At 42.2% G+C, this 12,544-nt stretch overlaps 1 protein-coding gene across 4 annotated transcripts in view; it reads left to right on the top strand.

Annotated features, from left to right (window-relative positions):
* Positions 1-12,544, top strand: part of PPP1R42 (protein phosphatase 1 regulatory subunit 42) — a 433,409-nt gene that overhangs the window by 175,588 nt on the left and 245,277 nt on the right. For all 4 annotated transcript variants that reach the window (XM_069220285.1, XM_069220289.1, XM_069220286.1 and 1 more), the window contains one exon: positions 5,735-5,950. In XM_069220285.1, the coding sequence (XP_069076386.1) occupies positions 5,819-5,950 (132 nt within the window). In that variant the 5' untranslated portion in view covers positions 5,735-5,818. The remainder of the gene's footprint in view (positions 1-5,734; positions 5,951-12,544) is intronic.

Genomic DNA, 12,544 nt, shown 5'->3' with positions numbered 1-12,544 from the left:
TGAGCTTCGAGGATCGTGACCTGAGGTAACTGTTCAGAGAGTGAGGCGTCAAGGAAAAAGCATTCCGCTCTAATTACTGCGGGCTGTAATTGACTAGACGAATGCGGTAGCCTTCGAACGCTCGAGTTGTTCAGTCAGTGCGGCTTCACTGCTCTGAGGAAACATTTCTGTCAAGTGTGTCATATTGGCAGAGTGTGTGGCGTCTAGGAAAAAGCATTCCGCTCTAAGTACTGTGGGCTGAAATTGACTAGACGAATGCGGTAGCCGTCGAACGCTCGAGGTTTTCAGTCAGCGCGGCTTTACTGCTCTGAGGATACATTTCTGTCAAGTGTGTCATATTGGCACACATCGGTTAAAGACGCTTCATTCAAGAACTTTCCGGCAATAAACACAAAAGATAGGAAAGTAAAAACAATAAGCCTGTTAACTTGCACAGCTTGTGAATCCCTTAAAATAAATGCGCAGACTGGTACAGCTTTCTCTTCACCAAGGAACAAACGAAACGGAGCCTGTTAACACGCTGACAGGCACAGCTTGAGTATTCTTTTAAATAAATGCGCAGACAGGCACAGCTTTCTCTTCACCAAGGAACAAACGAAACGGAGCCTGTTAACATGCTGACATGCACAGCTTGAGTATTCTTTTAAATAAATGCGCTGACAGGCACAGCTTTCTCTATGGATATTATTTCCAATATCAGTAAAGATCTAAGCACATAAATGTACTTCCAATTTTCTTCACAATTATACACTATGTATTTTAAAAGCAGTTAATTGTAATTCTACTTAGCATATTCCATTGCGATTCCCTTGCAATTCAATCTTTTGGCATTATCATTGCAACGCGAATATACATTTACAGCTAACGGTGTATTGATTAGTACAGTTAATATTAGTATAAAATTTGTTGGTACCAAAATTGATTCATGTACAATGGCAGCTGCGGGCATGTCTCAACCAGTACCTTTTCTGAACAAAATGGGGGAACCGAATGTGCCATGGAAAGAATGGATAAAAATATTTGAATCATATTTAATTGCTATTGGGGGGGATAAATTCAACCCAATCAGGAAACAGCACATTCTTTTACATAATTTAGGTACCCATGGCAGGAAGATATATGAATCCCTACCGGAACCGCATATTCCTGATGGACAAGCTGAGTACGTCACCACATATGTTAAGCTTGAAAAACAGTTTGGGGATAGAATTAATGTAGTTCTTGAACGCCACAAGGTTTTCTCTCGCGTCCAAGGTAAACAAGAAAATGTAGTTAGCTACATTGCTGCATTAAGAGGATTAAGTTCATTATGTAATTTTGGAGAATTAAATGACTCCCTCATACGAGATCAATTGGTCCGTTGCACGAATAACATTAAAATACAGGAGAAATTACTTCAAAGACAACCTGATTTACAAGAAGCTATTGAGATAGCAAAATCTATTGAGCACACAGCCATTTGTCTACAAGAGATCAGGTCCTCCTCTTCTGTTGAACAGGTAAACGAGATAACAGATAACACACCTAGTGAGAATGTTCTAAAGGTGAAAACTAGTGATAAGCCTACACACAAACAAGTTGGTGTCAAGAGTGGGCTATTGTGTTTTCGTTGTGGGAGTAATAATCATTTAGCCAATTCTTCCTTTTGCCAAGCAAAATCAGCAATTTGTAGGAAATGTAACAAAAGAGGCCATTTTGCTAGGGTATGTAAGAATCAATCTAAAGTAGAGTCCGATAATAAGAAGTGGGAGGACAACTCCCAAACAATTAAGAAGATTGTACTTAAAGTCAAAGATAGAGATACTGTTCCGTTGCAATATCCTGAATGCACTATATCGGTCAATAACAAAAACATAAGTGTCTTTGCGGATTCATGTTCACCTTTCACCATAGTAAATGCTGATGATTTAAAGCATGTGAAGAGTGACAATGAAATTGAGTTAACTAAACCTTATGTCAACCCTAAGGGTTACAATAAGGATCCAATCCTTCTCAGGGGCATGTTCAAAGCGGTCATTTCTTTTAAGGGCCGGTCTACAGTGGGGAAAATTTACGTAGTAGAGGAAGGGTCTAGTTTACTTGGATGGCAACATCAGAGAGAACTTGGAATAAGGTTAGATCCTAACGATCCCGAACAAGTTTTAATTGTAGACAACTCTATTGCTAATGAACACATTTTTCAGAAATTTCCTGAAATGTTTTGTGAGGAATTGGGCCTTCTTAAAACCTTTCAGCATAAGATCAAATTGAAGCCTAGTGCTAAACCTCTAATACACAAAACCAGACCCATTCCACATTTATTGAAAGGTGCAGTCAAAAAAGAACTTGAAAGATTGGAATCTCAAGGTATTATACAACCTATTGAATGTTCAGAGTGGTTAGCCCCCATAGTCGTAGCTAAAAAAAACAATTGCAATGACATTAGGATATGTGTGGACCTTAGAGACTTAAATAGGAACATCTGGGTAGAAAGGCATCCACTTCGTAGGATTAATGAATTGTTAAGCACAATGGGCGAAGCAGGTTACTTTTCGGTTCTCGATTTGTCGAGTGCATATCACCAGGTACTGTTGCATCCCGAATCCAAAGTGCTTACTGCTTTTACCACTCCTTTCGGTTCATTTATGTTTAATAGGATGCCCTTTGGGCTGGCTTCAGCAGCAGCAGTTTTTCAAAAAATAATGCAACACATTTTAGGTGATGCTAGGTGCACACTCTGTTTCCAAGACGACATTCTGATTTATGGAGCTAACGAGGAAGAGCATAATAACAATTTGATGAATGTATTGAATAAGTTAAAAACAGCAGGTCTTACTTTGAAGAAAGACAAGTGTCGCATAGGAGTTAATTCAGTAGAGTATTTAGGGCACATTATTTCCAAGGATGGATTCAGACCCAAATCCTCACTGGTGGATGCAATAAAGAAGGCAGAAGCTCCCAAGAACAAAGATGAATTAAGATCTTTTCTAGGCCTGGCAGAATTTATGGCTAAGTATGTGAAAAAAAAATCCTCAATATCATTTGGCCTCAGGGAATTACTCAAAAGTCATGTTCCATACAAATGGTCGGAACACCATGAAAATGCATTCAAAGAAATTAAGTTAGCTATATCTAATGCTCCTTGCCTGTGCAGTTTTGACCATAAAAGGAAAACAATCCTCACCACTGATGCTAGCAAACGGGGTTTAGGTGCAACATTATCTCAGATTGTGGATGGAAATGAAAGAATTGTAGCATTTGCGTCTAGGGCTTTGAGTAAGGCAGAAGCAAATAACTCTGTCATAGAGAGGGAGGCCTTAGCGTGTTATTGGGCTATCAAACATTTTAAATATTTCTTATGGGGCATTCAATTTGACCTGAGAACTGATCACAAACCATTGATTTATATTTTCTCGTCCAAAGGATTTCCCAATAGTACACCTAGAATTGCTAGGTGGATTTTAGGTTTAGAAATTTTTTATTTTAAAATGGAATACCTCCCTGGCAACAAAAATACAGCTGCTGATTTCTTATCCAGAGTTCCGTTAGACTTTAAAGAGGACTTTGAAGTCGAGGAATTCCCTGTTATGATGATCAATATTCCTTCAATCAGTAAGGAAGAATGGATGTCGGCGTCTGAACTCGACGAGTCATTAATTTTGCTTAGGACCAAGGCAAGGGATGGGTGGCCAACGTTGAAGAAGGACGTTGAAGAAATCATCAGCAATTACTGGGAAGTGAGGTACGAAATTAATGAGCATGACAATCTAGTATTTAGGAATGATAAGGTCATTCCACCACAAAATCTGAAACTCAAGATTATTAAGTTAGCCCATGAAGGCCATTTAGGTAGAAGTCTTACCAAAGCTAGATTGAGGAAAAGGTTTTGGTTTCCCAACATGGATGCCATGGTTGAACAAGAAGTTAAAACTTGCTCAATATGAGCACTTAGTGACAAAAGTAAGATAGTTCACAAAATCCTGATTTCTCCTGTCAAAATACCAGATAAACCCTGGACTAAAGTAGCCTTTGATATCATTGGCCCTATCAATATTTCAGGTGTCAGTAAAAGATTTGGCTTAGTTCTGATCGATTACCGGTCACATTGGATAACCACCAAATTAGTCAATCAAATAAATACTGAGGCAGTCATTAATTTTCTCAAGGACTCCTTTGCGGTGGAGGGTATTCCGGAAATTCTCATCACGGACAACGGAGTTCAATTGACATCCTTGGCAATGAAGAACTTCCTTGAATCTATTGGTGTAAAACACCTTACTACAGCACTATATTGTCCAAGAGCTAATGGTCTAGCAGAAAGGACAAATCGTATGATCAAAGATTGCATTCAATTAGCAAGTATCAATCACTTGAATGTAGAAAGTGCTATCAGGGATCTGTTATGGGCATATCACACCACCCCCAATTCTGTCACAAATGTTTCCCCATTTACAGCGTTGAAGGGCAGGAAACCATGTACCAAATTCTTTCCTGTCTGGTTAGGAGGTGGGGATAAGTGTAATTATTCCACCCGTCTTAGCAATATCAAAATCTCCGAACATCAGGACAAATATAAAAGCAGGTACGAGATCACACAAGGGGTAAAAAAACAGAATTGGAATATCAATGATCAAGTGTATGTAAAGAAACCATGTGGTGGAGTACGGGCAGGCATGAAAGACACAAATTTCATGGGCCCATTCCGCATTAGTAAAGTTAAGAAAAATGTAGTAATGTTAGATAATGGTCAATGCTGGAGCATGGACAGACTCATCAAGTTGTCGGCGACTGGTGAAGTAGGAAAAGGGAGCGTAGTGGAAGGAGCTGCGGTGAAGGGATTGGCAAGAAACTCTCCTGGAAGCAAGTTCCAAAGGAGGTTGGGACTTCGACACATCAAGCCTCCACTATGGCACAAGGACTATGAAATGGCCACCAATATAATGTAAATGAACATGTTGATGAAGTCAAGGAAATGAGTTGTATCTTTGAAATAGTATATGGTGATTTATTTGTAATTTGATTATATATTGTAACTTGTTTATAGTTATTTTACACTCTGTTATTTATTATGTTTTTATATAGTTAGGCATATTAACATTAGATTATAAGGTGAATGTATTATTTCTCAAAAATCGTTAAGGGGGAAGATGTGTTGTGATGTAGTTGTTATATTAATAGTTTATAAAAAGTCGCGTTATGTAAGTTATGGAATCGAATCATATTAATATAAATGTATTAGATTAATCATTGTATGGGATGGTATCTTCCCTAGTGTTTTCCCCCTGTGTTCGATTTTGGATCGATCGGAATGTTGGGAGAGAGGGAGGTCAGTAGGCTCTGGGAGGACGGAGAACGTGGGAGGTAGTGACCTGTGAAGAGAGTAAGCAGTTGAAGCATTGGAGTTGGAATAAAGTCTTACTTGAATTTCCCTGGACTTCGACTTTATATCACACAGGCTCTTGTTGAGAGATTTTCCATAGCCAGAGCAGTTTTCCAGTAACTCCCATGTACCTCATTATTCCTACAAGATGTGAAAGCTTTACTTGAATGTTTTTTGATTTTCCATTTCATATCTCTGAATCGATGCATGTTGTGTGTTACATATTCAGAAATACTCAGGGCCATATGTACCAACACATTCTCCCATAGACACAGATCGGATAAAACCCTTTGGTACATCTGGCTCTCTGTTAGCTCAATTGTATATAAAGATCAGCAACTGTAAATTCTAAGGTCATTTGTTTTCATTTTGCAGGCAGTTGTTAAGAGTCACTCATTAAGATGTTTGTTGGGACATCCTGAAACTTACAGCTTTTCTATCTGAAGTTACTGGCTCAGGATGGTTCGGCTTACAGTTGAGCTAATTGCAAGAAGCAGCAATTATTTCAAAAACAGAAAAGATGAATCTCTGGGGCAATGCCTAAAAAAGATTACACATCTGAACTTCTCTAATAAAAACATCGATGAAATTGTAAGTATATTTTGCAGAACAGATGGTGTTCCACATTCACATCACTCGTTTGCTTTCAAACTCTAACTAGTTCATGTTTTTTTTGTAGTTTCAACAGTCTTGCATATATGCGAGTTACTAGTGCTCGACTCTCAGGCATTGTTGTAGATTCAAAGCAAATTTGAGCTACAATTCTTGATTGAATCATTAGATAACCTTCGCGACAGTATAATAGCTTGGTGTTTTATTTGCTTGAGAAATTATGAGTAAGCTTTTTTTTGTCGAAAACCTTGTTATTGCCATCAGGTAATTGGCATCAGGTAATTGGCATGGTCACATACGTTAGTACACAGGGGCAATAAACAACGTCATGGTATAAGACTCATTATTTTATTGAGAAAACAGCTCAGGGTAACCCTTCAATAATCCAATAGTATTCAGAATTCAAACCAAAGAAAAAATAAAATAAATGTTTAACCCAAAGTACCAGGGGCCAGATGTAGCAAAGGTTTTTACCCATTCTGTGTCTATGGGGAAAAAGTGTTCGTACATATGGCCCCAGGTTCCTGTCAAAAGATGAAGCATGCACCAGTTTCTCAGTTAGATCAATTTTAATGTCTTCCTAGAAAAAAAGGGAAGAGAAGGGGGGTGGGGCATGTATCAACAGTGTGCCGATGAGTGACCCTGCTCTGATAATGCACCTGCCTGCCAATGGAAGCGACAAGGTCGCAGTATGAGGGTCTGATCACATTCGGGCCTGCTGATGTGAACTAAATTGAGCATCTTTGGTGTCCAGAGTGCTAACCCTTGAATTGCATGGCTGAGTTCAAGTATCTTTTTTTAAATGTGTGCTTGTAATTGTGCTCTAAGTTGTTTCCTACGGTGTGTTATAAGGTATTGAGCAAGCCCCATAGTTCTCTGGTGTGAAGTGAATGACTCTCAACTGTCGCCCAGTTTATGATTGCTACTTGCCACTGATAAGAGAAGGAGGCACAGTATTCTTCCACGCAATATTAATATTGTGTCAAGCATGAGGGAGGCCAGATCCGCAAAACTCACCAACGCATGTCAGTTTTATGTCTTTTAAAAGTTCCCAGCAGGCAGACTTTAGGATTATATGTTAGATATCCCTCTGCTATCGGAAGGAGGCCCTGTGACACGGTCCCAGTATTAAGAAAGCTTGGGGCAAGCCCATAGCATGTGAAAGAAGCCAGTCCCTGGAGACTGGCATCTAGAACAGTGAGAGGGTGCTTTAGAAAAGATCTCGGCAAACTTGGCTGGGGTAAAGTATGCTCTGTGTAACACAAGGATGCATCAGCTGAAACTTACAGTAACACAAAACTTTACCGGCATATTTTAGTACCCTCCTGTATTCTGTATCAATAAATGCCCTCCCGATATCCATTTATTACTTATCCACGAGTGGAGATAGTTCTGTGGCAGTTTACTGCATCTGAACTCTATAAAGCCACCGGGCTAGTTTACAGCCCTCACCAAAAGTATACATGGTTTGGAGAAGTTCATGATCAGGGGGTACTTGCAGCACATTTTGCCAAAGTGTGTGCAGCTCAACAATAATGTAGCCATATGTTATGAATTGCCCTAAAAGAGTGTTGTGATCGCAGAGTTCGTGGAAGGCCATCAGATTGCCTTCAACAGAGCTCCCCAATCTGTGCCATTTTTTCCAGGCCATTGGGATAAAGCCCTTGGAGAGAACCACCTCATACTTAAAGGGTGGGCCATAAGAGGGAAGCCTGATCGTATAGAGGATGAGGCAGGTTCAGCAGCAACCCACTCTTCAAGACTAGCACTGCTACAGACAGCAACGCCAAACCCACAACATCTTGTCTAGTTGTAGGGAATAAAAGCGCATATAGCATCCCTGATGCGCGTTCCATCTGAGATAGTATTGTTTCTGTCAGGGAGATATTTGCCAGACGTTTGCTACGCCATTGTAGCCGGGCAGCCCTATAGATGTCTTGAACTGTGTGACTCCCAAACACCCTCTACCAGTACGCAAGACCCTTTGAAAGGGACATTCTTTGCTTTCCTACGCTTCCTAGTAAATCCCTTAGTAGCTGGTTCAAGCCTCTAAAAAGAATTTGGACAACAGTACAGGTATGTTAACAAGATAATATAAAAGTCTGTATAACATAACCATTTTAGCAAATGCCCCTCCCTTGAGAGGGGCAAGGATTTCCAGAATTTTATCCATGCCCTCAGTGAGTGCACCACAGTAGCCAGATTATCCCTGATGTCCGCATCAGTGTGATAAATCTTTGTCCCAAGGTATTTGAAGCATTCCAGTGCCAAATGCAAAGTACACCTTGTGCATAGGTGTCTTGGGATGGTACCCATGCATAAAGGGAAAACACATGACTTATCTCAATTAATTGTGAGTCCATAGACCCGGTGGGTCTGCTTCAGGATCTCTTCAATCCTGGTCAGATCGGCTGAGACGTTCCATGATGCAGACCAATGAATCATCTGCATAGAGTGAGACCAAGTGTGTACTTCCAGATATGTGGATACCCAGGCCTGCACCCATCCCACAAAGCAACTCTTCAAGTGGTTCAGTAGTCAACAGAATGAGCAAAGGGGAGAAATGCCACCCACCCCTGCAATGTACCCTTATGCACAGTAAGAGAGGCTGAAACGCAGCAACATGCCTTAAGCCTGGCTGTAGGGTTTAAGTATAGTGTCTTACCCCAGATAATAACGCTCCTTTTAAAACCATATCTACTTATGACCAAATGCATTAATGTCTAGTCAAGGCACTCAAATGCCTTTTGTAGGTCAAAGTCACGACTGGCTGAGTAGGGTAAAATTGAGGTGCTGAATCAACGACATAGAATAAACATCTTATACTGGGGGAGGTACTATGCTTTGGAAGAAACTCACATTGATCTATGTGGATCTAAGTCAGGGCTTGTTCTGGTTGCTAGCAGTTTGCCGAGGATTTTGTAATGGGAATCCTAAGAATAGAAAGGAACCGATATGAAGATATCTCTATAAGATATCAGTCCGGGTTTGGGATAGTTGCAATGAGGGCCTCACCAGTTGATGGGGGAGATGATCCCCATCTTAGATACTGATTAACAACTCTGCAAATCACTGTGCCAGCTGTGGGGACAATGAAAAATAGAAGTCATTAGGGATCTTGTCAGTACTGGGGACTTTCCCGGTCACTAGTTCTCAAAGTACCCCTCTAACTTTTGTTCTGTGATGGGCATGTCTATCCCAGCCCGTTGATCAAGGGTCAAACGAGAAAGGTGAGTCAGACATAAAATGTCATTTATAGTGTTGGACAAGGGCTCAGTGGTCTTCTGATACAGATCATGATACTGTTGAAAGAAGGCAGCATTTTTTTCCGTCGGCATATGCAGTAGATGACCATCCTTATCCCTGATAGGAGTTAACATTGTGTGAGTGTGCTTTAGTTTAATCATGCACTCCAGCAGCCTACTTGCCTCAGTGCCTTTGTTGTTGTTCACAAGGTAAGTCGGGTAATCAAGACACTTCAGTTTCTCCATATGTTGCTTTTGATACTCTGTAAGCAATCCCTGGCAGTGCCCAGAGGCAGTAGAGTTTGTCTCTCTTCTATGCATGCTAAGTTCTGGCTTAATACGAAGTATCTAGGAGTGTTCTGCGGGCCAGACGCTGGTTTGAATGCATAGCCCTCATATGGAAACTTTGAAGGCTTCCCATTCGACCAACGGCGAGGAAGAGGTACCCACATCATCAAAGAAGAAATGTTCGATATGTGGCTCCACACTAGGCTTGAACGGGGAGACGATATGTGGCTTCACACTAGGCTTGAACGGGGAGATTGTCTAACATTGAGATTTGCATGCGCAACATAGAGAAGAGCAAGAGGAGCCGACCCCATTGAAGTGTATCCCCTATTGGGGTATGATCAGACAGAACTTTCTGTTTGTATTCTGTTGATGGGAATAGGATCAGTAGTCCGTTGCAAACAATACAACCCAGTCTAGTCTGTGTGTCAGCGAGGTAAAGGAAAATTCTTACTTACACAGATGTCTCTTTGGGCACACATCCACCAGTGACCAGACCTCCAACCACCTATTTAGGTCTCTGGTATGCATCACTGGCAACGCTTACGGAAAAGGTGAGACAGATTTGTCTAAGGTTGTGTCTAGGATACTATTCAAGTCCCCTTCTAAGATCCAATGGATGCCAGCCCAACCTACTAAATTTCTAGTTAAATAGCCAAGTATGTATTTTGATCCCTGTCGAGGCATAAATACTCCGGAGCACTAAGCGCATGCAATCTAGTTTACCACAAATTAAGACTTACCTGCCCTCAAAATCTGTGTGTCACAGTTACCACAAACGGGATACTGGCCCATATCCCAATCAAGGTGCCATAAACAGAGTATATAGTATTATGCACCTGCCCCCCTCCACTGGTGCTGCAGGATAATCTCCTCGGTGTGCACAAGGTGTGTTTCCTGAAGGAATACAATTTGCGCTTCCAGCTTAATAGAGAAGAGTGTATTTTAAAGTGCTTAGTTGGCACATTGAGACCGCTAATATTCCATGAGACTATCGTACCCTGTGTCATACGTTATTAAGTGCAAATACACCAAGGGGGTGATTCTTACCTTGGCGGGCGGCGGGCCCGCCAAAGTACCCCCGCCAGAACACCGCACCGCGGTCGTCAGACCGCTGCGGTGATTCTGGGTTTTCCACTGGGCTGGCGGGCGACCGCCAAAAGGCCGCCCGCCAGCCCAGTGGAAAACAACCTTCCCACGAGGACGCCGGCTCTGAATGGAGCCGGCGGAGTGGGAAGGTGCGACGGGTGCAGTTGCACCCGTCGCGAATTTCACTGTCTGCAATGCAGACAGTGAAATTCAAAGTGGGGCCCTCTTACGGGGGCCCCTGCAGTGCCCATGCCATTGGCATGGGCACTGCAGGGGCCCCCAGGGGCCCCACAACACCCCATACCGCCATCCTGTTCCTGGCGGCAGAGCCGCCAGGAACAGGATGGCGGTATGGGGTGTCAGAATCCCCATGGCGGCGCAGCGAGCTGCGCCGCCATGGAGGATTCTTTTGGGCAGCGGAAAACCGGCGGGAGACCGCCGGTTTTCCACTTCTGACCGCGGCCAAACCGCCGCGGTCAGAATGCCCTGCGGGGCACCGCCAGCCTGTTGGTGGTGCTCCCGCCAACCCTGGCCCCGGCGGTCCATGACCGCCGGTGTCAGAATGACCCCCCAAGTCTCCTCAGATGGGCCAGATGCCAGAGCATCCCGCAGTCAGCAAATGCACCTGCTGCCTCCCACAAACATCCCCCCCCTCAACATCGCCCAGGACAGTGGATTCATTAGGTTAATGTGTGACATTTGAAATAAAAATAAATATCTGAAAAACGAGTGGTGAATACTCAAGAATTGTGTAAGCCAGCCCAAATAGTAGGGCCTTTAGTCTTGACATGTGTGATTGATTACATCATGTGAGGTTACTTCTGGTGTCGCCTAGATGTCTGGGAAGGGGCTGGTGGGCAGAACACTTAAATATCCCTGCAGTCAAGGGTGCAATCTCCAAAGCAGCAGAACTACCAAAACAAATAGTCCAAAGTGAAGAAGACATGGGAAGAACACAAGCAGTGCACTAGTGGCCAAATGAACTATATACACATGGTCGAATAAACGCCTGGCACAATAGTTAAGGTTCTCTCCTTTGGCATATGAAGGCCAATCCTCTTCCTGCTGATGCTGGATCCCTACTTTCACACCCCAGATGCAAGAAGTACCTCACATTTTCAATGAATAAATATCTTTTGTCAGAATTAAAATTCTTACCACAGGTCACCATAGCTGTTGAAAACAACAAACAAATGGGTTGGTTTCTCATCTCTTCCACATGAAAACCTTTCCTCGTTCACCCAAAAACTCAGATGGACACACTAGCACCACCTATTGACAGGTAGTAAAGACAGTTTTAATGTCTTTGAGTCCAATTGGTCAAGTTTGATCAATGCCTGCATCTCAGTGGCAATTTCATGTGTCTATTTAAAGACTAGTCAAAACTCACCCATTCGGGGAAAAAAAACCTGCCTCAATCCAGATCTCCTCACTATTTTTATTCCTAATTTGCAAACCTCTCCTGGCTTGGAAAACCAATCATGAAATGTTTTGCTAACCAATTGATTGTGTTCGTCACCAAGGAACAGGTTCTGTCTGACTTATAGGCTTACCTCCATGTTTCATTACTGAAATAGACACTTATAATATTTTGAATGACATGCGTCATGCTTTGGGTAAAGGAGACTCCTGCCCACCCTCCTAGGCCTACTACTGTCTTCCAGTACAATTCACCATGTCAAACTAATTCAAAACCTAAGCGCTTTTAGAGGCCAAACCCTAAACACATTCTTATTGATCCTCACCAACAGGTACAAAGTGGTGAAGAAGAGTGAATTACTCCTCAGGACAGGTTGAGGTGCCTTGCATTATACCTCCAGAGATCTGTCCTTTCTCTTCCTGTTTTCATCTTATATCTAAAGCCCCTTAGTCTGATACTTGTCATCACACATGTGTCCTTTCACTAATATATTTGCCATGCAAATTTACCTCAGAACATCAGCTATTGAGT

Source organism: Pleurodeles waltl, chromosome 2_2 (assembly GCF_031143425.1).
Source record: "Pleurodeles waltl isolate 20211129_DDA chromosome 2_2, aPleWal1.hap1.20221129, whole genome shotgun sequence".
NCBI lineage: Eukaryota > Metazoa > Chordata > Amphibia > Caudata > Salamandridae > Pleurodeles > Pleurodeles waltl.
Note: the sequence above shows the minus strand (reverse complement) of the source record. Positions and strands in the feature narration are given on the sequence as shown.